Source organism: Egretta garzetta, unplaced genomic scaffold (genome assembly GCF_000687185.1).
Source record: "Egretta garzetta isolate BGI_Z169 unplaced genomic scaffold, ASM68718v1 scaffold31, whole genome shotgun sequence".
NCBI classification, from domain to species: Eukaryota; Metazoa; Chordata; class Aves; order Pelecaniformes; family Ardeidae; genus Egretta; species Egretta garzetta.
Genome location: NW_009258663.1, coordinates 20,654 through 43,917, shown reverse-complemented (window position 1 = coordinate 43,917; position 23,264 = coordinate 20,654). Strand labels below are relative to the sequence as shown.

The 23,264-nt window shown below is 36.9% G+C and overlaps 1 protein-coding gene across 3 annotated transcripts in view; it reads right to left on the bottom strand.

Moving 5' to 3' along the window:
- Positions 1–72: 72 nt before the first annotated feature.
- Positions 73–23,264, bottom strand: part of MIGA1 (mitoguardin 1) — a 39,249-nt gene continuing 16,057 nt past the window's right edge. For 2 of the 3 annotated variants that reach the window (XM_009648437.2, XM_035903898.1), the window contains exons 8-16: positions 15,701–15,801; positions 5,919–6,037; positions 5,668–5,740; positions 5,244–5,330; positions 5,022–5,120; positions 4,559–4,693; positions 3,075–3,128; positions 1,129–1,245; positions 73–776 (exon numbers count right to left, since the gene is read on the bottom strand). In XM_009648437.2, the coding sequence (XP_009646732.1) occupies positions 552–776; positions 1,129–1,245; positions 3,075–3,128; positions 4,559–4,693; positions 5,022–5,120; positions 5,244–5,330; positions 5,668–5,740; positions 5,919–6,037; positions 15,701–15,801 (1,010 nt within the window). In that variant the 3' untranslated portion in view covers positions 73–551. The remainder of the gene's footprint in view (positions 777–1,128; positions 1,246–3,074; positions 3,129–4,558; positions 4,694–5,021; positions 5,121–5,243; positions 5,331–5,667; positions 5,741–5,918; positions 6,038–15,700; positions 15,802–23,264) is intronic. The other variant, XM_035903899.1, reaches the window with a different exon arrangement.

The window sequence follows — 23,264 nt, the reverse complement described above, 5'->3', positions numbered from 1 at the left end:
TATTTCACCGTAGCACAAAATGACTGCTTACACCCCCACAAATGTCATTTCAGGGCAGCGGCAACCAAAATGTTCAATTTTGTGAGTGCGATTACTTTTTTGCACGTGTCGCACGAACCAGAGACTGCATATACCCCAGTCAAAACACCTTCTAGATCTAGACATGATGATTTGGAGACTCTGTAATGAACATTTTGTACTATAAGCCTTTAAAGGAAACAACTCCATCAGCTTCACTTACAAATCATCTGTGCAAAAGTACAGTATTTCATAAATAAACTTTACCCAAATATTACAGAAAACAGCTTTGGGATACACTAAGTATAAATACAGTGACAGCTGAGCTGCAAATTTAATTTAGGTATATACAATAATATGCTCACCAGTTCTTTTTGCAGATGTACATTTAACCTCCCTGAGTCCTTTTCCACACTTAGCAAGATGATACATTTTGAGATGCTTGCTCAGTAACAGCAATGATAGCTTCGGCGTTGGAGAGAAAGGTGGGAAGGAGTACGTCAATGTGCACTCCAGATCATTTCTCATGGATTTTAAGCTGACTGTACTTTTGCTTCTACGAGCCCACTGGTCATGACATGCCCATGACCACTTACGCAAGCACCGACATGTCTTAGTGAATCTGCTCCAAGATAGGCCATTAAAAGTTCGGTGTGTCGGATTAATAATTGCATAAGATCTTCAGCCAAGCTCTCCATAGTTGAGTATCTCACCTTTTCAAAATCAAAAATGTCTTTGAGGAAGAAAAGCACTTGATCCTAGTGAGGGGGGATGGGGGGATGGGGGAGGGAAGAGGAAAAAACTTGTATTGACTTACAAGAAGAAAAAAAAGCATGCGCTGCTAGCTATTTCATTTACACATTTCTGAAAAACATCCACTTATGTATTCTTTTGGTGCTAAGATAGAAGTGCACTAAAATAGATTTTGCAAAACAGCTCTAGGCTTAAAAAAAATTTTAATATGAAAATATTTTTTTCACGGTTTCTTACTGTTAGTCTTAATCTTAGGAAATGCAAATGTATGCCTATAAATAAGATCTTCATTTATTTTAATCTGGAAGATTTGTTTTTTAAATTAAGGTAAGTGGTAATTAAAAAAAAGTTGCAAACCTTGAAGAAGCAGCATAGGTCATAAAGGGAATTTCTAGGGCCCAAAAAGCCCCACGCCAAAACAGGGCTGATATGTTCACATATAGCATAGAAATGTGCAAAAAATCCATCAGGCACCTAGTGATGTAAAAATTGTAGACAAAAGTTACACAGTAAATTTAGTATAAATCTCCATTATGTAAAATTAAGTCTTCAGAAAAGCCTAAGCCACCTGCTACTTCAGGGCTGTGGTAACCTGAACTCCTTCAAGTTATAGGGCAACTGTACCAAACAAGTGTCATGAATTTTTTTTAGAAAAGGTTTTTTCTTCAGTGGTACTTTGGATTTTTAAAATATTTTAAAAATTAATAGGCATAAGCCCCAAAAGACCATGAACAATCGACTCCGACTCCCATATGACAGGTCAGATAATTTTATTCATTTATTCCTGTTTGAGCCCCTCTACTCTATGTATAGCTGCAACTTGCAAAGAAGCAAGCAAACTGCACAGCTTTCAATGGAAAAAAAATTACACCTTACAAGAATCCATCTTTAAGTCTAAAAAACAAAATATCTATGACTGTCCATCCTCTTGTTACTTTTATAACCTACAGGCACTCATAAAATATAATATAGTATAAAGATATATACCATATATGGATGTACAGTTTATTTTATATACTAATACACATATATTTAAAATTTTACAACAGAAGTCAATTTATAAAAATTAATAATAAATTAAAAAATAAAATACCACCTAAAGAACTGTCCATAAGTAAATTTTAAGTTCATCAAACTCCTTGTGGTACAGTTAGTCTCTCCCTTACACAGACTTCCACGGTGCTTAGCTTTATCCGCTTCTGAATGACTCCAGCAGCACTGGCAAAACTACTCCCAAGGAGTAAAGTTACTCAGACAATTACAAACTTATAAATATTGAGACTTCAGTATACAAAGGACCTACAGAGTAAGGTAGCTGTACATTGAAATAGAGATGAAAATAATAGGTTATATAACATCTATTTTGGAGATATAATCCCTTTATCTAAAACTAGTGTAGAAAAGATCTATTTATATGAAATTCCCGATCATATTGACACAGGGATGTAATGTCTCAAATCTTAAGACATAAAGGTAGCTGAGGACCTTTTACAAAATACAGACTGCCATTGGAAGCAACTTTTTTTTTTTTTTTTTTTTTTTTTTTTTTTACGATGAAATATGTCTTTAGCAGTTAGGAGTCACGTAAATAGCCATTCTTAGAATCAGAGAAGGGTGTCAGTGCCGATCATGTGAGCAGAGATTCCTCACCTGCAGTCTGCAAAACCACTTCTAATGGCTATGCATGTCCTCCAAAGCCTCAACTCTGCTTTTGAACTGGCCATTACAGAGATGGGGCGTTTGCCTCCTAGGACTAATAAAAGCCTCCAAAGGTGGAAATAAGGAGCTGCTGGTGCAGAAGAGTTCTATTTCAAAAGCTACAGAGAGCTCAGGATGCAGAAGGGGGCTGAAGGAGGCTGCAATGGTGTTCCTGCCACGGGTGAGGAAGGTGGTACTTCAGGCAGGTAAAGAGACAGGACTGAATTTTACTTAGCTGTGGAGATGATGCAGGGAGATGGGGTTGAGAATCCTAGCATAAACAGGCGAGGTACAAGATTAATGACCTTGGTCTGCAAAAATCCAGGGTTCATGTGTGGGGCCATAAGTCAGAGAAATTACCGTCACCATGGTTGATGGGACCTAAACTAGGCTAAAAATCTTTTAGCTAAGACTTTTTGCTAAAAAAATGGTATTGGGGCCCCACGAGCTAAACCTATACAACTGGCAGCCTCTTGTCTAAACTAACACGTCCACAGGATTAAGGGTTGATCTGTAATTTATTTTGCCAAAGCTACAGGACAGAACTTTAAATTCTTAGGAGCCAATCAGTAACTTTGGTCCACATAATTTGCAAGGCAACTTACCTTCATTTGCTGTCTTTTTTGCTTCAGTACTGACCAACAGCTTGAAGCCACAGCCTAAGTGTAAAAAAAAAAAAAAGCAAGCCCAAAACACTGCATGACTTTATTATAAAAGAAATTATCTTTCATCTCAAAAGAAGTGATCTGCAGAATACTGTACTTCTGTATTTTGGGGATTTGTATTTTCTTCAGTTTCAATCTTGTGATAAAACAAAGTTTAAAACCATAAAATATCAGCTGATAAAAATAACTCATTTTATATGTAGTTCATACTTGTTATTTTCAGATCTTACTTTGTACCATTTTCTCAGTTTAATTCAAATGTAATTTGGCATCTTCGACCTGATTTTACAGTTGCAACAGTTAGCAACATTCACTGGGTTTAACCGAGGACCAGTCTGTTATATACCAAAGTGTGTGCTCAGATGTAAGTAACTATTTTGGATATTAAATAGCACGTGAACACATCAAAATGTCCTTTTTCATTTCAGCAAAAACATTCTTGCAATAGCTTCAGATTCAGCTAAGGAGTTTTGTCCAAATATGGACCTGTGAAATACAATATACCGATATCGGTACTCGGCTTGTTCCCTTCATAGCTTCTAACTACCCTCATCTGATTCTCCTTCAGTACCGCAAGATAATTTACTACTCACAAAACACAATGATATCACGTAACTGCAAAAATAAATATGTGCATGTTACCTTTTTTTTTTTCTTCTAGAGGGAATATTTCAATTGAAAGACAAAAATAAAAGGAAAACTGGCAGTTTATAGATATAAACGGATGAAACGACAGTGGTATCACTACCAGCTGACCATGGCAGTAGCCTGTACGTCTGTAGCAGAGGGATGAGATCTAGTGACAAATAAACAGGCACGTCTGAAAAAGCGTGAAATGTTATCAACATTTGAATGCCTGTATTGTATTAATTTACTTCTGTTTGCTTGCAACTTCGTGCCTTATTGCTAAATCTCTGGTATATGAACCAAAACCTGCATCTAATATCTAAGATGGGGCTAACAAACTTCCCTTCTAAAATTCTACTTCCTCAGACAAAACTCCTTTTTGCAGGGCAAGTTAAAGTATTTTCTCCAATATATTCAACCATTCCAGCTATTTTGGGCCCAGACTTGTAGCTTTTAAATTGCTATTATGAAAAACCCAATAAAGCAATCTGTTTATTTTTTCTGAGGACTATTCCAGGTGCATATTCAGTTACATTGGAAGCTGAATTAGACTTTACAGTGAAGGATGGTGTAGTTTCTTCGCTTCAAAACTACTGCTATTATCAAGACAATATACACAGTCTTTATGCTGCAGTTGTTGGATTTATTCTCACTTTTACATTGTGCTTTAAGAATATAAAGCACAGATCGCTGGAAGAACAGTTTCAGCAAAGAGAGAAATTTTATATCAGAATGCTCACACCAATGTTATATTGGTCATACCGTCTACTTATTGTAATGTACACACAAATACTTACTGTTTCTTTAAAAGAGGAATTTAGCCAGCGGTTATTTACTACATTCTGTATAGATATTGGTGGATTTTCTAAATCTTCAAATGAATCCATTAATATGAAGTCCAGAACAACATCATAAAAATTCAGGTTTTTCACCTATATTAAATCAGAACATGATCTAAGTAACCTAGTTTCTCTTTCAGCAGTGAATTTTAGCATGCACCATATTCTAACTTTGTATTAACAAGCAGATTCATAATTGGTTTTAATGAATATTAAAGATACTTTGTCAGTAAAGAAGAAGTTAAAAAAATGTTACGTGCTTTCTGGTATGAAACTGCAGTGGTGGATGCCATTTCCCTAAATCAGCAACGTAAACAAAAAATAACTGCCTTTCCCACAATTCTGAACTGTAAAAATTTATTTTTAGACGCTATGGTTTGTCTAATTAAGGGTAAAAGCACTTTTCAGAATTCAGACTCACTCCTCTAGCAGCAAGTTCCATTTCAGTATTATCCCAGTGATCTGTTTGTTCCAAAAAATGTATCATTTCATCAAAGACATCTTCAAATTTCTTTGGATTCTGTAAAGTAAAAGCAATGAGTATCAAGCAAGCTGAACAAGAGATATGGCTTATTTACACAGGAAAGCGAATTCTGGTAGAAGTTACATTAACAATAAAACATTAGTTAGAAAAGGCTTTTACCTTTCGTGCTCTCACAATTAAAGCAGACAAAATTTTTCTTCCGCTTTCAGCAAGAAATATTCTGTTTGCTGTTTCTGAAAGAATTATCTAGAAAAGGTTTCAGAAAATATAGACATGCTCATTCACAGGTTATACTAAGTGACCTTAAATACTTCAATCAAATTTAATATCATTATAATCACTACTATAGTAGGCAAGTTCCTAATAAGCCTTTGGAGCAAAGGTTCCAAAGCTAATCACAAAACTGGGACTCCTCTGCAAATACATCCCATTTTAGAATTATAGAAATGTAAAAGCAACAAGGAAATATTTAATTACAGAATATGTTATAAAAATGCTTGCCCAGGTAGTGCATTGATAGTTTCAATGCCATGTACTTCAGGCTTAACAAGACAGACGACAAATCACTCTCCTTACTATTTACCTGAAAAGCTTGTCGAATACAATGAAGCTTAGCAAGGAAGTCACTGTCTCCTAGACATTCAAACATTTCAGTCCTATTCAAAACAGAAAAGTTTTCAAAGACCATTAAAAAAAGAAGCACAAGTCAACTAAGTCTAATTCCTAGAAAAAATGCCTAGTGCAAGTATCTTCTAAAAAAATGAGTTCTATATAGAATATTTAACTTTAATTATTTCCAAGAAAAGCAAGAATTAAGTAGACATAAATCAATACCTTAACACTCGTGAATATATTTTGCCTTCTTCTGCTAAGTGCATAGCTTCCTCATACAGTGGGCAATGGCAAAGGGAATCTAGACCGTACATATTACGAATCTCTCTGTGCTCTGTAAGCTGAAAAAAAAATTGGTTTTGAAGTTCATTAAAGATCTGGCTAACATAATTTTTGTTAAGATAAAACAGATTAAAGAAGTCTTCCAGATATTCTGCTGAAATATGTATCCTTTTCTGCATCTGCTTAAAACAAAGAGGCAACACTACTAGTAAACAGAAGAGAAACACCGCACTATTAACAAGACTGTTGCTTCATAACTTTTAAAATCTGAGAGCTACCTTTTCGAGTTACAACAATTTAATTAATAATATGGAGGCAGCTTAGTTTTGTTTTTAATTTGCCTGGTTAAGTTTTTAATTTGCCTAGTTCAATCTAATGGGTCTCAAAGCTGTTAAAAAAAAATTGTCAGGACACAAAGTACAGAATGATTGCATCATGCAAATCTTTAGGAAGCTGGAAATAGTAACATCCTCCCACCCCTGTTTTTGTTTCACTGGTAAATATGTCTGCTAGTTACCAAAGCACACTGTATGAAGCATGAGCATCCAGCATTTTACTACAGGCTCCCAAAAAGGTTTTAATTATCGGCAGTTTTAATTCTGTGTTTGTCATATAAATTAACGTGAACTCTTTTAGAGCAAGAAAAAACAAAACCAGATTAAGAAATCAAAGCACATAAATAATACAGAGAACTCCTGTTTACAGGATACAAGATTTAATCCTCAAAACAATGGCTAGCTACAATTTCCACTACAAACATTACATGATATTATTAATGATCCAAAAAATATAAAATAAAAAAAAAAAAAAATCAGAGGCTTACACATGCTTCAGTTTAATGACCAGAAAATTAATTCCAAGCGGTTTTGGTGTTTTTTTGGTGGGGTTTGATTTGGTTGTTTTGTTTTGTTTTTTAATATCCTGCATGAGGGAAACAAACCCATGCTTCTAGGCTATAAAAACAGAGCCTAGAAACATCTTTAAAAGATAATTTGCACAGTAATTGAACTATATAAAAATAGTTACCCTACATCTTAGGAAGATTAAAAAAACCCAACCAGATTAAAATATAACTTTATGTTAAGCTTGTTAAGCATTAAAATTTTCAAAGAAACATATGCTGAAAAGTTTTTTCCTGTCACTGAGGACATACAGGCAAGTGCTGGCACAAGACTTCATAAAGACATTAAGAACTATGCTTCCAGGGTGTCTTTTCCACAGACTTGAGCTGAGCTAATTACAGCAACAACAATTTGGCCAGGTAGGCTTGCCTGCTGAAGGGAAGAATATAAGCACCTGCCAATACCTATTTTCGTCCACGTAAACATTTAAGCATCTGAATAAGTTACAGAGATTTCAGTACGGAGCTGATGTTCTGACAAGCGTCACACGTTGTTAGATGGTATATATTTGCTGGGACGTACAGTGATGTTTTGAATCACTCATACCAGTATCCTTTTACTGTAAGCAAATACATACAATTCCTTTCACAAAATTGTCAGGTTCCATTTTAAATTGATTTGTTTAGGTAAAAAAAAAAAGTCTGTATTCCTATACAGATTTCTATGGAGTTCTCTAATTGAGACTCAAGTGGCAAGACAACAGCTAGGGAAAATAAGGGAAGGAAGAGAAGTTTTAAGGTCAACAAAATGTTATACTTAAATGAGTAATGTATGCTTTCAGAATTCATCTAGCTTGAAAGTATTTCTATTTCAAAAGTATGTATTTGTTTTATCAGTTGTTTTGCTTGGAAGAACAGAATAGAATATGCTGACTTCCTAAAAAAGATTTACGGTTGTTAAGACCAAAGATTTTATTCCAACTTAACAATATTAATCATAGCAGCAAACTGTGTTTTGGATTCACTAATTCAAAAAGCCCACCTGAAAATTTATGTTCTTATTAAACAAAGGAAGCCACACAGATTTTAACTGAAAATGTATGTGAAAATATATAGGAAGGAATAATTTAACCAACTGGAAGAAACAGGAACATATTGATTTATTTCAGATACAAGAAATCAATACACACCGAGACACACACACTCATATATATACACACATGTATATATAGTGTAATAGTTAGAACAGGTATAAACAAGAGCAAGTGAAAAATCTTTGCTCCGGAATTTGTTTTTTTCTACATTATGGTTAAGAGAGTATTAACTGTGGAACAATACGTGTATATTTTCCAAATTAAAGACCAAAACAGAACATAAATAAGTATACTAATTTATTTCTTACCTGATCCAGCTATTACAGAAGCCATAAAACACTCCATTTACTTTATTTTATTTGCAAAGCATGAGAAGAAATAAGGTTGCAAACACATACACAGTTTGTAAACAGCTGCCCCTCTCTTGGAGGTCATAATTTCTGTAGTAAAAGGGATTATATTAGTTTTCTCTAGGGAAGTTCAGGCAAATCATCTTCTTCAGATATTTAGGCAAACTGGCTGACTGTGACTGGATTAGGCCCCATGTGATCTCTACAGTTAGATGCAGGTAACCTCCATCTGCTGCTAGGGTGCCTGAGATGATAACATCTTTAGCACATGAAGATGCCCCATGGTAGCCTTTGTGGTTACAGACTAGCGCAGAATCTTCCCCCCCCTTTTTTTTTTTAAACTTCCTCTCATGCTCGCAGATGAAATGAAATAGCTGTGTTACTGTTGCAATGTGTACTACTGAGCTCAAACGAAGAAAGCAGTTAAATCAACCGGCTACTAAGCAGGAGAGAAGGGTGTAACTATTCTTCCACTGAGAAGATGGTTTTGATTATAGATTGAAGTTAGTCCCAACCAGTAACATTTGGACAGGGGGTGCAAATTCCTCTATCACTGACTTCTCTTAGCATGCAAAAAGAGGAGAGGAGAAAAAACAAACCAAACTGAAAACAAGAAACCAAAACGACCTCTAAGTTTAACTAGAAAAGGTGCTTTCCAGACAAGCTCTGAAGCTGCATCGTAATGCTCCTGGAGTCATCACAGATTTTCTTTTGATGCTTTCTAGTATTTAAAAAGATATTTACATATGAATATTTTATATGTAGATATAAGCAATTACATATATGTAACATACAGTATTATATTTTAAACAGTCTTGCAAACATTCAGTAATGGCCATTCTTTTTGAGATCAAATAAGGCGAAAGCTTGCCTATCCAAACATCCTGGTTCAAAACAAAATTAGTTGAAGATGCTCCACACATTCACATTACTAACATAGCAGAGTTCAGCTCTTAGAAGAATGGACAAATCATATACAACGTTTAACAACATGCAGAGCATACAACATTTTCTAGATTAGAACTTCTCAAGCTGACATCAAAAGGAAAATTAATTCTTTCTTGTAGAAGTCTCCAAGGACTTGTTACCTTTGAGGAAAAAGGTGGAGAGAAAGGTTGGTTTTAAATGAGATGGTTGGCCATAACTACCTCATATGAATTGGCAAGCATTCATGATATGTATTCAGGTACCTTCTTTTTACCCCACTATGCACCACTTAACTTTCCTCAACAGTGGTTTGGCATTTATCCAAAATTAGCAGAAAGCCCCAGCATCCTACACATCTTGTCATCACAGGTGAATTGGCCTCTGGAAAGCTCCTTGAGTCCTTTCTTGCCACTATGTAGTGAATACTTCTTTGCACAGCCATTGCCATTTTTAAACTCTTAACACACCACTAAGAACGAAACCGTGTTCCACGCACAGCTACCAAAAGTGCTGGTAGTTGTGAGTAACACAGAGGCTTGCGATGATGGACCTGATGTGCCAGCCTCTAAATACCTGCCATGTCCTCAGTGTCAGGTAGGGTTACATGAAGGAGAATATGAAAATGCAGACAAGGAAGAGCTGAAAAGATGTATCACCCTATAGCAGCCATCGGATCTTGTAATGCTTCACATTTCTCCATTCAAGGCTCGAGAAAGATGGGGTAATTGTTGGTGACCACTGCACAGGACACTTACGATGACCTACAGTGGACACCTAACTTCACTGTGTGGAAATAATACATACATCTTCAAAACTCCAAAGCTTGTAACGATAACTTGAGTCTCTACTCTCAGTGCTACAAAGCAGCCTATGAAGATTACAACACAGATTGCTTTTGTTCAGATGCTAATCAGTTTTCTCTGGACAGTTCAGCTTTAAGGCTGCATCTGCTAGTAAAGATGTGCTGAAACCACTGTTGCAAAGCATCAAACCTCTGGAACTTGCAATAGTTTTTAAGCCTGGGATTCCCTGACTGCTCTGGTCTAATGAACAGACTCAGTAATCTTACCTGCCACCCACACGTTGTTTCTTAACAAATAGAAAAAATTCTCAGCTGTGCATCAAGACCTTGTTGACCACCAAAATAACCACCTACATTGATGCAACAAAAATAAACCGTGCTAGACCTTTTAGGAATTCTTGCTTGCTCCCCTTAATAAAAAGGTCAATTTACTGGCACAGTCAGCATTCCTTACGTTCACAGAAACTATGCTTATCCTACATTAAAAAGGCTGATGCTGATCTCTTTCTTTGGGTATCTATCTTTTAAAAGGGTTTTTTTAAAAAAAACCCGTAAGTAGCTGCAGGATGAGTGTGAAACATGTTTTGAGAGCTGGAAGATGTGATGGTGATTACTAACTAAAACATCTGAGAAGGTACTTTAATAAACCAAAATGATAAAGTGGTGCATCCTTCCTAATATCTGGCAGAAACCAGGAAGGAAGTTCATGTACTTTCAGGAGCTCCTTCTATGCTTACTTGTATATATTACAAGACACCTGATATATTTTTTTCGAGGAGAACACACATTCAGAACATGATTTTATCTGAATTGTTGCTGCAACTTTATTAATTTTAAGCATAATGAAGGATGTGGATTCACTATGTTATGTGCACCAGTGGTGGTACTACTCCTTGCCGGGCAGAATAATCCCAGGCTATGTGCTGAGTCTGGTACATAGGCTTTTGCCTACATAATATGTACATGGAGGTATTAAGATATAAAAATTAGCTCAGTGCTAACATATGGGATTTGTTAAAAATGTTACATATATTTCCTAAGAATTAAAAACTGTATAGTATGAGCAGTCAATGTATAGGGACACATTGGCTATCAGATAAAACTCCTCCTTATCCTAGAAGCGAAAACATTTAATATACTATGAAAATACCATACATAGCTAAGGCTTCTGTTAGAGGACAAGGATCAACTCCAGATTTTTTTATTTTATTACTATTTTTAAAGCTTTTAGAGGACCATTTAATGACTTGTTGGCCTAAGTTTTCCTATTCATAGCCATACAGCAAACAACCACAGTTGTCCTTGGAGGGAATCAAAGGAATCTGGTTCCCGTTGACCCCACTGCCACACTGAAAACCTTTCCCCACAATGGAATCTTTTTAACTGGGGCTACATCTATTAAGATGCAGAAGACAAATAATGGGAAAAAAATCCAACCCCAAAACACCAACACAAATGAAGCATGAAGTTTGAGGAATTTGTTAGAAAGGATGTAGGAACGGGAGGTGTTTCTCAAAGTGGAACAGAACTTTTCTGTTGCCTACAAAACCACCGACATTTATTGGGAGGTGGAAAGCTTCTGATGACGATATGAATAGACAAGCTTTATTACTTGATATCATGCTTCACTGGACACCATGAGATCTTTTGAGTTTTCCCAAAGTAGTAGGCAGTGGTTAGTGGCACTTCAGGTACAGATTCTTCAAAGAAACAGTATCACCATTAGCAGAATGAAAGACTTATGGGATGAATGCTTTCCTCTCTTTCTCCACATGTTTTAAGACTATGAATATGAGACACCTCCATATCTCATTAAAGTTGTTAGAATAGGGAGGTCCTTACAATTTGCTACCCAGGGCATGCTAGACTGCAGGACTGCTGTACTACATTTGTTTTTGAGGTACGACAACAATCCACATCAAATTGGACAGCTGACATGAGCATGGAAGAAGCGACCAGGACGAGAACAGCAAGGACTGAGAAGGTCAGATTAGCAATTATGGTCACACGTCTGAAGGCAGTCAGAATACAGGAGGGCATGTCTCCGATTTTTCTGAAGAAACAGGAAAAAAACCCCAAACTACGCACCTCACTTAGGAATACACCTTACTATTACTTGCCAACATTATTCCCTCTGGTGTTCCCTATTTCAGGAAAGGAATAAAACATCCATCTGGAAACGAGGAAAAAGGTAACCCTACCTTTCAGTGACAGGGCTCTTTTTGAGCAATTACTGAATCCAAAATTCAATTTCAGTCACTTCGAAGGTTTTGGTACCATATACAAATAATTACAGGCATACGGAAACCGGTATTCTCTCCCTGTTATCAAAGCCTGCTCCTTCCTGCACTGTTTTGTTTTAATAGATTTGAACTGAGGAAAAGACAACCTCAGTAAAGGAGTAACCAATAAAAAAAGAGCAGCTAAGGCTTTATTCACAAGTCTAAAAAATCTCCTAAGCTTTGGACTGAGTTAACGTTTTAATAAAGAAACCAAAGTTTACTTGGTATTAGAACTACAGATTGAGTTCTAGTCAAGATATGAAAATAAGACATGATAAATGCATGTGCACTGACAGCAGAGAGGCAGCGACAAAGCTCACTGTCAGGGACAGCAGGAAAGAGCTTCTATTGGAAAGATGGAAAAGAAGCCAGGAAAGGGAGAGTGGAGACCTTTACCTGGCATACTCACTGCTGTGTACTTGCCAACAGTGGTAGCTAATTCAATCACACAGTAGGTGAGATAGCAAGCATATGAAAAGGGTACTAGGTCTCATAAACACAAGTTGATGGCAAACAGTCTCAAATGGGCAAGAAAATACCATTATTTATCACAATATATAGTATCAATAACTTAATTAGGGCAAATGGTTATGCTTACCATCCCTTCTGCAGTGCTTTTGAGAGCCTACGTGTGTTTAGGAATAGAAGTCTGTCTGGGCTTGGGGCTGGCAACTGTCTGTCTAAATCATCTTTATAAGGATTTGGGCACCTGTGTATTGTAGCCATCCAGACTGGCACAATTCTCTGATGAGAAGTCATCAAGCGCATGATCCTCTGCATCCTCTTGGTTATCAGCCATAGCCAAGATGAAGTTTTGGCATATCCTACTGCTATCCTGTAGAGCTCATCGAAAGGGCATGTGATTTAAACCCTGCCAACTGTCCCAGTTTTGTACAGTTCTTTTCTTGAAAGCCATCTTCCTATGTTTTGTCCTAATACAACACAGCACAAAATTCGTGTTGCCTCCTAAGCAGTATCCCTATCAATTTCCATCAGAACATCTATGTCTTGTTTTAGGATTCGCTGTATCTTTACTGTTCTCTCTCCTGAGGGCAGTGAACTAAATTTGAATTGACTGTGTGTCAGCACTGAGATATGGAAATAGCTTCCAGTCCCTAAAACCAGAGTCACACAAAATACTTAGTCCTGCTCCTTGAGACAGGATGCAATGTTGAAGGAAGATGAGTAACTATCAACATATAGCTTGTAGCACGATGTGACCACAAAAAATGCTGCTACTTTGTAATTTCCCCAGAAGGTAAAATTACTTATTATTCCAGTAGGGCAAAAATCACACAGCAGTATATACACTTATATGAATTTCAGACATAAAAACTTTGCTAAAAGAGCACATAGAGTTTAGGATACTTACTAAAATTGTAACTGCAATCAGGGAGCAAAGGATGAAAGAAAAACCTGCTTATTTGCCCATTAGCTGAGACAAATCCAAAGCTGGAAAAGCCTCAAACCTCTCAGCCTGAAACATTCCACTTTTTTGCAAGTGCAAGAATAACAAAATGCAAAAAGTAGATAAGCAAGAAGAAGCTACCTGACATCGTGATGTCTGGAATAGAAAGAATGTAATCCTGTTACATCAAAGTAATCATTGTTCTCTACTAATAGCTGAAATACACTGAGAAGTAGTTATTACTCCTTCTCATCACCCCAGTTATTTGTAGCACTAATTTAAAGTATTTTTCTCCCCAGAGGATGGGCAAAACTCTACATCAAGGTAACACTACATTCATACGAGAAGAACAATTGACAGCTTTATGTTACCTGCACCACACGATGATGCCCCAGTAGCTACTACTAGAAAGCTAACCAGCTCTGTAATTTTCAAGCCTAGTGGCTCATATTTAACCCAGAATTTTGATGGTGTTCTGGTTTGAACGCCAAACTTCAAGTTGTTTATGGCTTTGTTAATCTTCAGGACTCCTATCAACTGAGAATTCTAATAGATTCTTCAATAAAATCTGAGAAAGGAGATCAGAGAGCTTGTTCTATTGGCAAAGAGAAAAATCTTTGTAACTTTGTTCTGGAGGAGTTGACAGAAGTGGCTTTGGTATGTCAAAATGTGGAGAATATTTTCAGGATATGTAAGGACAATTCCATTGCAAATTTTGACTCAAACATTGCTTTAGCAAATACTGAGACAATTTAGCTTCAGGATAGGATGGTTATTCCACTGAGGTGATATATCCTGGGGTTTGTTTGTTTGTTGTCAAGCAATGCAAATGAGCATAATGGATTGTTCCCATTTCCACATACTTGCAAAAACACTAGGAAAGTTCATGAAAAAAAAAAAAAAAACTCCAACCAAAAACCAAAACAAAACCCAAGTGTACAAACTATAATGATTTACAAGAAGAGCTGATAGAGTTGAAGCAAGCTCGAATTACGGTCTTGCCCAAATTACAGGAAAGAGTAACCAGTCTCTTTAGACACAATCTTAGGAATGAATGCTGGGCCTACCATCACAACTTAATGCGAACTACTAAATCAAGATAATCGCAGTTTAATATGAATTACTAAATCAAGGTAATTGTCATGGAAAAACAAACCATTCAACGGACAGTCAAAAGATAATTATAAAGAACGTGTATGCAATTCTCTCTCTTTTTACTACTGTCTGAGTTTAGTAGCTTAGTTGTAGTTGCATACATGATAGCAATATCTAACACTGAATGTATCTATTGAGACCAATTGCCTTCCCTGTAATTTGGAGGAGAGTGCTATTCAAGATCACTTCAGCTCCTGAGAGACTATAAAAGGAGATATTCCTTGTTCAAATAAGCGTGTTGCTGTATATAAAATTCTTTCAAATACTTCAAGGGAGCCATAGCAGATTTCAGCTTGTTATCCAAAGATTATTTCTTTATATATCCTTTGTGATCCTATCCAAGATGATTAGGGAAAGTTAGATGCAGTATATTATATTGTGCATGGAATGTACTAAAATAGGTAGCTGTCAATTTCTAGTAATTTCCTCTCCAAAAAAAACCCCTCAGCTCCAAAAAAGACAAAGCCTTCTTCATATGTCTTTGTATTACTGTAAGGGAAAAGGAAAAAGAAAATAGAAAAATACATTTCATGGTGAAAGGAACTACTAACTATAGCCTTAATTGACTGTGCTTCCTCACTTATGAAAATCTATTTTTCAAAAGCAACTTCTTTTTAGAAGGAGTTGGGGAAACATCCTGCCAGTGCACAAAAAAAAAAAAAAAAATAATCAGCAAATTGATCCCAACTTCATTACTTGAACTAGCTAGGAAGCTGGTTACAACTAAGCAAGGAAAGCTTCTTTTTCCCCCCCATAAGAGAACTAGACTTGGCTTACAATAATAACCAAAAAATTAAGATTCTTCTGTTCACTGTTCAAACAGATTAATGAATCTTTAAAGAAGCAACCTTTAAGAGTCTTACCTCAGCTGTGGAAACAAAGGAGTCTGTTGATGCAATGCTTAATGTATCTCGAAGGCAGAAATCATCTGTATTGTCCTTTACAGTAATGTCTGTATTTTTATCTTTAAAATAAAATTTAAAAAAAGATCATTAGACCAGCAGAAAATTCTATTTAAGTCTTGAAAATGTGTTTCATGTATGCTTTAATGTAGTACTTCATTTGGAAGGCACAACATTGTACGACTGAGAGAGTAAATTCTGCTGTGACCTGCTAACATATATAAAGGTGACTGTATTTTTCTGTCGTTAAGGTGGACTTACAAACTTCATCTGCAATGGAGAAAGAGAAGGAAAAAAAAAAGTTTTCCCAGTGGTTTTGCCTTTTCTTTGATAGACTTCTGAAGATGTCTCTGTCTAAAGATATTACTTTGCTAGATTGATCTAAATCCTCTGCTTAGTTTTTAAATTGGCTGTGTCATATAACAAATGTTCAATGTTTTAGTAACCAAGAAATACTGTTCTAAATAAAAGCCATTAATAAAAAACAGGTTTTGGCTTCACTTGAATTCATTTCATTTTCTACGTTCTCAAGCCTTTTTTCACTTGCTAGTTCCTCGGGAGAGCACGTAAAGTTTTTAATCTTCTCTGTATCCTCTTTCCCCAACAGGCTTTTCCATTGAAATAACACATCCAGCAGCGTTTCCTATAGTACTAGAGTCATTAACGCCTTTAAAATAACTGATATTTTATGCTTAAAATCATCTGCAATACAGTTTCTCTCAGTTTTCCTTTATTTTATTCTCAGATTTCAACTGTTGCACACATTACTAGCATACATGGTTTTGTTTTCACTGTACAGACACACTTTCACAGAAGGATTAAATTCATAAGTCAGTAACTCAGACTTTGGCTTGATGTGCCCCATGCTACATTCTTAGTAGGGCTCAGGCATTTATTTTGGGTTACTTTACCTTCAGACATTACACATGTGTTGCTTAAAGTCTGTGTTATTTCCAACAGTCAGCAGCAACCAGCTACCCAATGTCATCCAGATCTGTTGCTACGGCAATACTTCATAAAAAACACTATTACATAGCGAGGTGGCCAAACGCCAATATACTGGAATGGTTTACTCATCAATTGAAATGCTACAAATCCACACAACTTAACTTTTATTTCGGTGGTTGTTATGGTTTTATTAGTTACGGACTTGGAATGACAGCTCAAAAATGGCACATAACAATAACTATCTGTCTTTGAGACTATTCACCGAGGGAAAAAATTATAAAAAATTTGGACAAAGATTTTACTAAATTGAGTTAGGCAGATTCCAACTTGTAATCACAAATTCACCAGTATTCATATGAAAGTCTCTGATTTTTTTTCAGATCATTCTTAAAAGTTTCTTCTTTTTTCTGACCTCTTAAAACCAAGAGGAAAAGTACAGCAGCATCCAAATTGGTTGAGAAACAATCACACACTGGAATTTGAAGAGCTGGAACAGAAAACCAAACTGTGTTTTTTAAAGCATTTGCTTGAGGTCTGGTAAGAGCAGACGGGTAACATGATGTTTCCTTCTTATTTCTAGCTCATAATTTACGTTAATCCCCTCTAATATTACATTAAATGCTATTCTAATACCACTTTTTCACATAAGCAGTTGCTGAAACCACAATAATACTGTTAAACATAGGGTAGTACGGGGATGTATAGCCTGGTTGCAGATTTTTCCACTGAACCTCTCCTTTTGGCCAAGTTGTTTTCTGTAATAAATTTGCAATTAAAACAAAAGCTTCTACATCTCACAGTTAGAAGAGCCCTCTAGCACCCGGTTCAAGTGCAATCCAAAGAAATATTATTTTCCTGATCCTCCCAGCCTGTAGGCAACATGCAACACTTACTTCATGAGAAATAAACAGCTATATTCATAAGCAGCAATGCAAACTACAAACTCCTACGAGAATAAAGCGTGGGCCATACTGATACAGATCTCACTGATGGCTTTAATGAAGATGTTAGGGTAAGGACCCAACTCTTACATACACAAAGTGCAGCTGTCAAGTAGTCTCATATATCAACTTATTCACAATCCAAGAACATTTCCACCACCCTCATAGGCAAGTCCCAACTATACCATGGGCTGAAGCCTCAAAGTCTTTGGATATTGTCTGATAATTACTGTGCTGTTGCTGTAAAATGTGAGTTTATAGCTCAACAACAGCATATCCCCAAACTGACACTGAAGTATTTAACACTGGGCTATGTGATTGAGTACATCTAAATGGGAATAATGTTGTTTAACTAAAATTTATTCTGTGTATATGTAAAAAAATAACTGGTGTGAATGAAGGAACCACAGAGCTTCCAGCCCAGAATACCACAGAACCAGAGGTTCTTCTGTAGAGTTTGCATCCAGCCTACTACAGGTTACATGAAGCTCTAGAGATAATAAGATTTTGAATACATCTATATTTGCTGAAAAGCTGTAATTCCAAGTTTTCTAGTATGGGCCTAAAACTGTTACCTAGCCAGTATGTTTTTAACATGTTGGTTGAATATGGAATATCTGTGCTTTCACTCAAAGAAAATTCTCACTACTACAAAAAAGGCAGAAAATTCACGTTATGAGAAAAAAAAATATTAAAAAAAGGTTGGTAACACTGAAATAATACCTTTGGCAAGTGATTTGTGCCTACAAAGCACAGCCTTCCCAAAGAAAACAAGAAAGCCTTGTCAGCTATTTCTGACTTTCTGGCCACCACCACCCTAATACCCTAAAATACCCTTAGCCAAGCAGCTGCTTATCAATACCCATGCTGGGCAGAGAGCACACTATTATGAAAACGTTAGGGTGAAAATTAAGTTACAGCTGGAGTACATACCATGCAAGAACATTCTTAGACACAAGAACATGAAGAAAAAGAGACGGCAGCACAATGAGACTCCTGGAATGAACAGCTGCAAGAGGAACCCACCCACCAGCGGCTGCAACTGCTCCTACAGTCATCCCCAGCTCCTGTGGAGTCTAATACCTTCAGGAAAGGAATACTAGCGAGTATGTGAGCTTCAAATATACCTTACTTATTTGAGAAGCCAGGGAGTTATTTTGGGTTCATTTATATTTGTAAAGAGGATGAAGCAGAGTTTCAGACATGATACTGACAACAGTCATTGCCACGAAGACTCTTGGTCGTAGTGCCTGAAAACACATACGTGGTTCTAAAGCGAGACAAAGGGTATTAAAAAATGCTAAGAATATGAAGTATTGCTAAAGCCCGTGAAACTAACCCGAGCTTTATAAGATTTTGCAAACAACTATCTAGTTGAAACTAAGCAGGCTAAAAAAAACCCAAACGAGAACAAAACCACTTTCACATCTAGTCACAGAGTCCTAATCTCAAATATTTATTTGTCTTTGCTCTGCTAGGTTTGTGTGGTAAGACAGACCACAAAACTAACCCTCTAAACTCAGAGCAAAATCTGACCTTAGAGATGGGACTGCACACAAAATAGCCTTTCAGCATTCAGTTGGGAAGAATTCACCTTCACATAATGTTTTAAAATCCTGAAAACTGTTTACATGTTATCTTCCCTCCAGCCCCGAATGAAACATGGCATGAGTTTGCAAGCCAGTTTGGCACTGACGTGCAGCCGTTAAAAAAGGAAAGCAGTTACCCACTGGCAGAGAACTCACTGGGAGTTAAGGAATTTAGTTCTCAGTGCCACCACTGAAGCCACAGCCCCCTATTCTCCCCAGCCCTCCCACTTCAGTGGAACATCACGACCAGGAAAACAGGATGAGAAAGGAGAGACTTGATAGACTCTGAAGGGGAGGAAACCTTGCAAAGGAATCCACTTAGGAGAAGTCAGGGTACCCCAAGAGCAGCAGGGTGCCAGCATTCTGCCAGGCCACCACGCAGTCAGCCACCACGCTGTGAGCTAGCCAGGCCCCTTGGACGTGTGGCTTCATGCCTAGACGAAGGAATTACAATAACCAAGTTCAGAGAGCGCAGAAGCATGAATTACTCCATAATTCAGTTTCAAGAGAATGTGTCACAGTCTTCTAAGCTAGTCACAAGCGGCACAGTGGTTTGTCACCACTGCTGCTGAAGCATCCAAAAGCAGCTTTATTTACGTTTATAAATAGTTACAACTCTGAGAGTGTTGACTGAATAGTTATTAAAAAATCATCAGTCCCACCGAGTAGCTACTAATGCATTACATGAAGTCTCACAGGATGCACCTAGAAAGCAGTGAATTTTACTTTATGTCGTATTTATAAAAAGAAAACAATCCCAACCTTCAGATGGCACCTTCTGATGACTGAGTTGTATAGCAACAGGTTATAAAAGGCAAGCCAAGAACGGAGCAGGGTGGCCACGCAGACCATTCTGGATTTAACAGTTATTGTTAAATTATGTGTTTACATTCTCCAGTAAGACAAATATCTGGGTTCAAGAAAGTGCCTATAGGCATTGCACCTCACTGTATATAAACAAAGACATTACTGACCTGAGCGTAAAAATGTATTTCAGGTCAGGGTCTTTTAAAACTACCTAACCAAATCTTGTAGTCTACCAGTACAGCAGCACGTATCACGCGTTAAATGTGTCATGATTCTTTGTTGGGATTCTTTGTTTGTCTGATGCAAACTGAAGCAACAGATTCCTTTAAAAAAAACCCCAAACAACACTCCTCCCACTCCCCCAACCCCACAGGACAACACTCCAGTGCTGTACGATCATCCAGCCTGGCTGCTGGTATGTGCTCACACCTCCCGTAGGTCTGCTCACCAGTGTTTGACTGGGAACTCAGCAACCAAAGCAGTGGTCTAACAGAAAGGAACAATGAGGGAAAACAGGGTATGGGACAGCAGCAAGTGCTTAGTATTTGCAATTTCACCTTCCTCCTAGTACTCACAGACCTTTTTCAAGGTAAGCTTTGGCTGAGCTAACTGCTGAGCCTTCAAATTACATCCTTAACAAATACCTTAGTAGTTTTCATGCAGCGAATAATCTTCTGTTTTTGTGCAAACAGAAGGCCAAATCTTACTTCCTCATTAAAAGTTAACTCAACAGAGCTTTCATAATGGTTTGCAAGTACAGCTCTAATCTTTGAGGTCCGCATAAAAGCCTTCCACTACAATACTCTCACACAGATATAAAAAGGCCCATTTTCCAAGACACTGGATGCTCACCTAATTACCATTATGCAAAACACAAGGTGTTCTACATTCACACTGTGTTCTGTTTATTACTCTGATGTTATTCTTAAGACAAAAGGAGTCCAGCTGATTAAAAGCTGAAGTAAAAGCATGTGTATAGATGACAATACTAGATTCTTCATGCTTAAATATAAATAAGTAGAGAATACATATAAAAATCAAATAGTACAATCCATTAAGTTTACACACATAAGCAATAAAATCCACCTGAAGACTGAGGTGTACTGATTTGCAATATTTGTCATCTGGAAAAAGATGCAACTTGCCTAAAATAACCTTATAATCTTCAAGAGATTTTCCACATACTTTGGAAAGAAAAAAATAGCAATTTCTGGGATGTTTATAGTTATTTGGTTATTTTCAGATCTTCAAGATACTAACTTTGTCGATGAAGTTATATGATCTGCTAAGTACCACATGTTTAATGATGTATAATAAAAAAACAACAGGGCTACTGCTCTAATATTCTAAAACAATAAAATCAAGCACCTTGAATGCTCTTATCTAGCAAAGGTAAAGGCAGCACAAAATGCTTGTGCATAAGTAATCATTTTAGTCTCTCCAAGTAAAAACCAAGTATACCTAAGGAAAGAATTTAAGTACAATTTATTTTCTGTAATCCACAGACACAGGTACTCAAGAGTATTAGGAAATATTATATAGCTTTAATATTCTGGAATAGTGATAAATCAAATGATTCTTTAAAGATTTAAATCTGCTAAACAACTCTTCCATAAATTTGATAACTGAATTGGAATATTTTCTGATAGTTGCAATTTTTTTTAAGCAAAGAAATTATCAAAAGGCTAAAAATACCATTGTGTTATAGAGGATGTGACCTGTAAAAGCTGTCCCTGAATCATTGGGGCATGCTTTATCACAAAACCAGAATCTCAAAATAGAAAGAGCTTACCATGACGAACTCTGCCATTCAAATTTCAAGGAAGAGGCAGAGTAAACACACGTGGTACTAGACTGCTGAAATCTGAATTTTAAGAAAATAAAGCAGCATCTAATGTGTATTTTATAACCTGACCTAACACATCATATGTGCTGACAGCTGAGAAATCAGCTTAGTAAACACAAAATAAATGTATGCATATGTTCACTTCCCTGGTTTACTGCTCTGACTCTCTGCTTGACATAGACATATGATCCTGAAATAGATTTGAGATGTATATCCTGTGTAAACTACGTGTCACTGTTAGGTCTCTCCCCATCATACAGCTTTTCATTTCTTTGAAAATGTAAACTTACCCGTGACTGTGCATTATAAGGTTCTACATTTACACAGGGTTACAGTTTTCTGCAACTTCTTTTCTTTACCCTGAAGCTAAAAAAAAAAAAAATAATCAGTGGATCTTCCCAGACCTTAAGGTTTAAATCCCTATCCTTTACAGGATAATTTGATTTCTGATTACCTTCCTGTTTTCGAGTCTAATAGCTTAGATAACAGTTTCTGTACTTGTATTTGATTTGAGAGAGAAGATCTGGCAACCAGGTGTCTATTCTGGACAGAGCCTATTTAGATGGATGTGCAACGCCAAGTTGTCACTGTTTCCTCTTCACAGGGGTACCCCATTCCCCTGTAGTTCAGAAGGCATCACATCTATTTTGTCCACAGCAAAGCTTAGTTTGAATTCCAGTGCTGCTTATTTTAAAACGTAGGCTGCCCATTGGGGATTTATAGCACAGCACTGTGAAGACTGCCAGATACCTTAGTCATCAGATTTGAACGTCACCGCCTTTTCTTAGTTCTTCACATCCTAAAAACAAGCGCAACCTACCGCTATTTTTGGACAGACAGTTTCTAGTGACAATGGAATGGTCTGTTCTACCATATTCAGTGTGATAGTACGTTAACTCATTGTGATGCAGAGCAGATTCAAAATGCAATGTCATATTTACAGGAGAAGGAAGTACAAGGTTAACTTTGAGGCTTACACATCTAGAATTTGCTCCTTTAATACCTTTCCCATGCCAGAGGCCTCCATAAGCAGGTTAGGTAGGAAAGTCTTCTCGCCAGACTTGAGAGGCGTCTCAAAAGTAAGTCAACTCATCCCTTTGGCCTCAGTCTTACTACACCTGTGTAAATCTATTTAAATCAGCGGGTACGTAAAGCAAGACGTTTACATGAGTGCCTTACTAGCAGTATCCCTTGCTTCTTTCCAAGGCAGTTTGAAGCCACCATCTTGGCTCTCCCACGATACCTCTCTTCCTAGAAGAGCAGACAGGAGCACACTCAGTGATGAAAATGGACAAGAATAACCAGCAACCGTTGGCTCAGCTCCTGAAACATGTTGCTTTATAAAGTTTCCTAATTTGTAATATAAAAAAAGGAAACAGTAAACAATTTAGTAT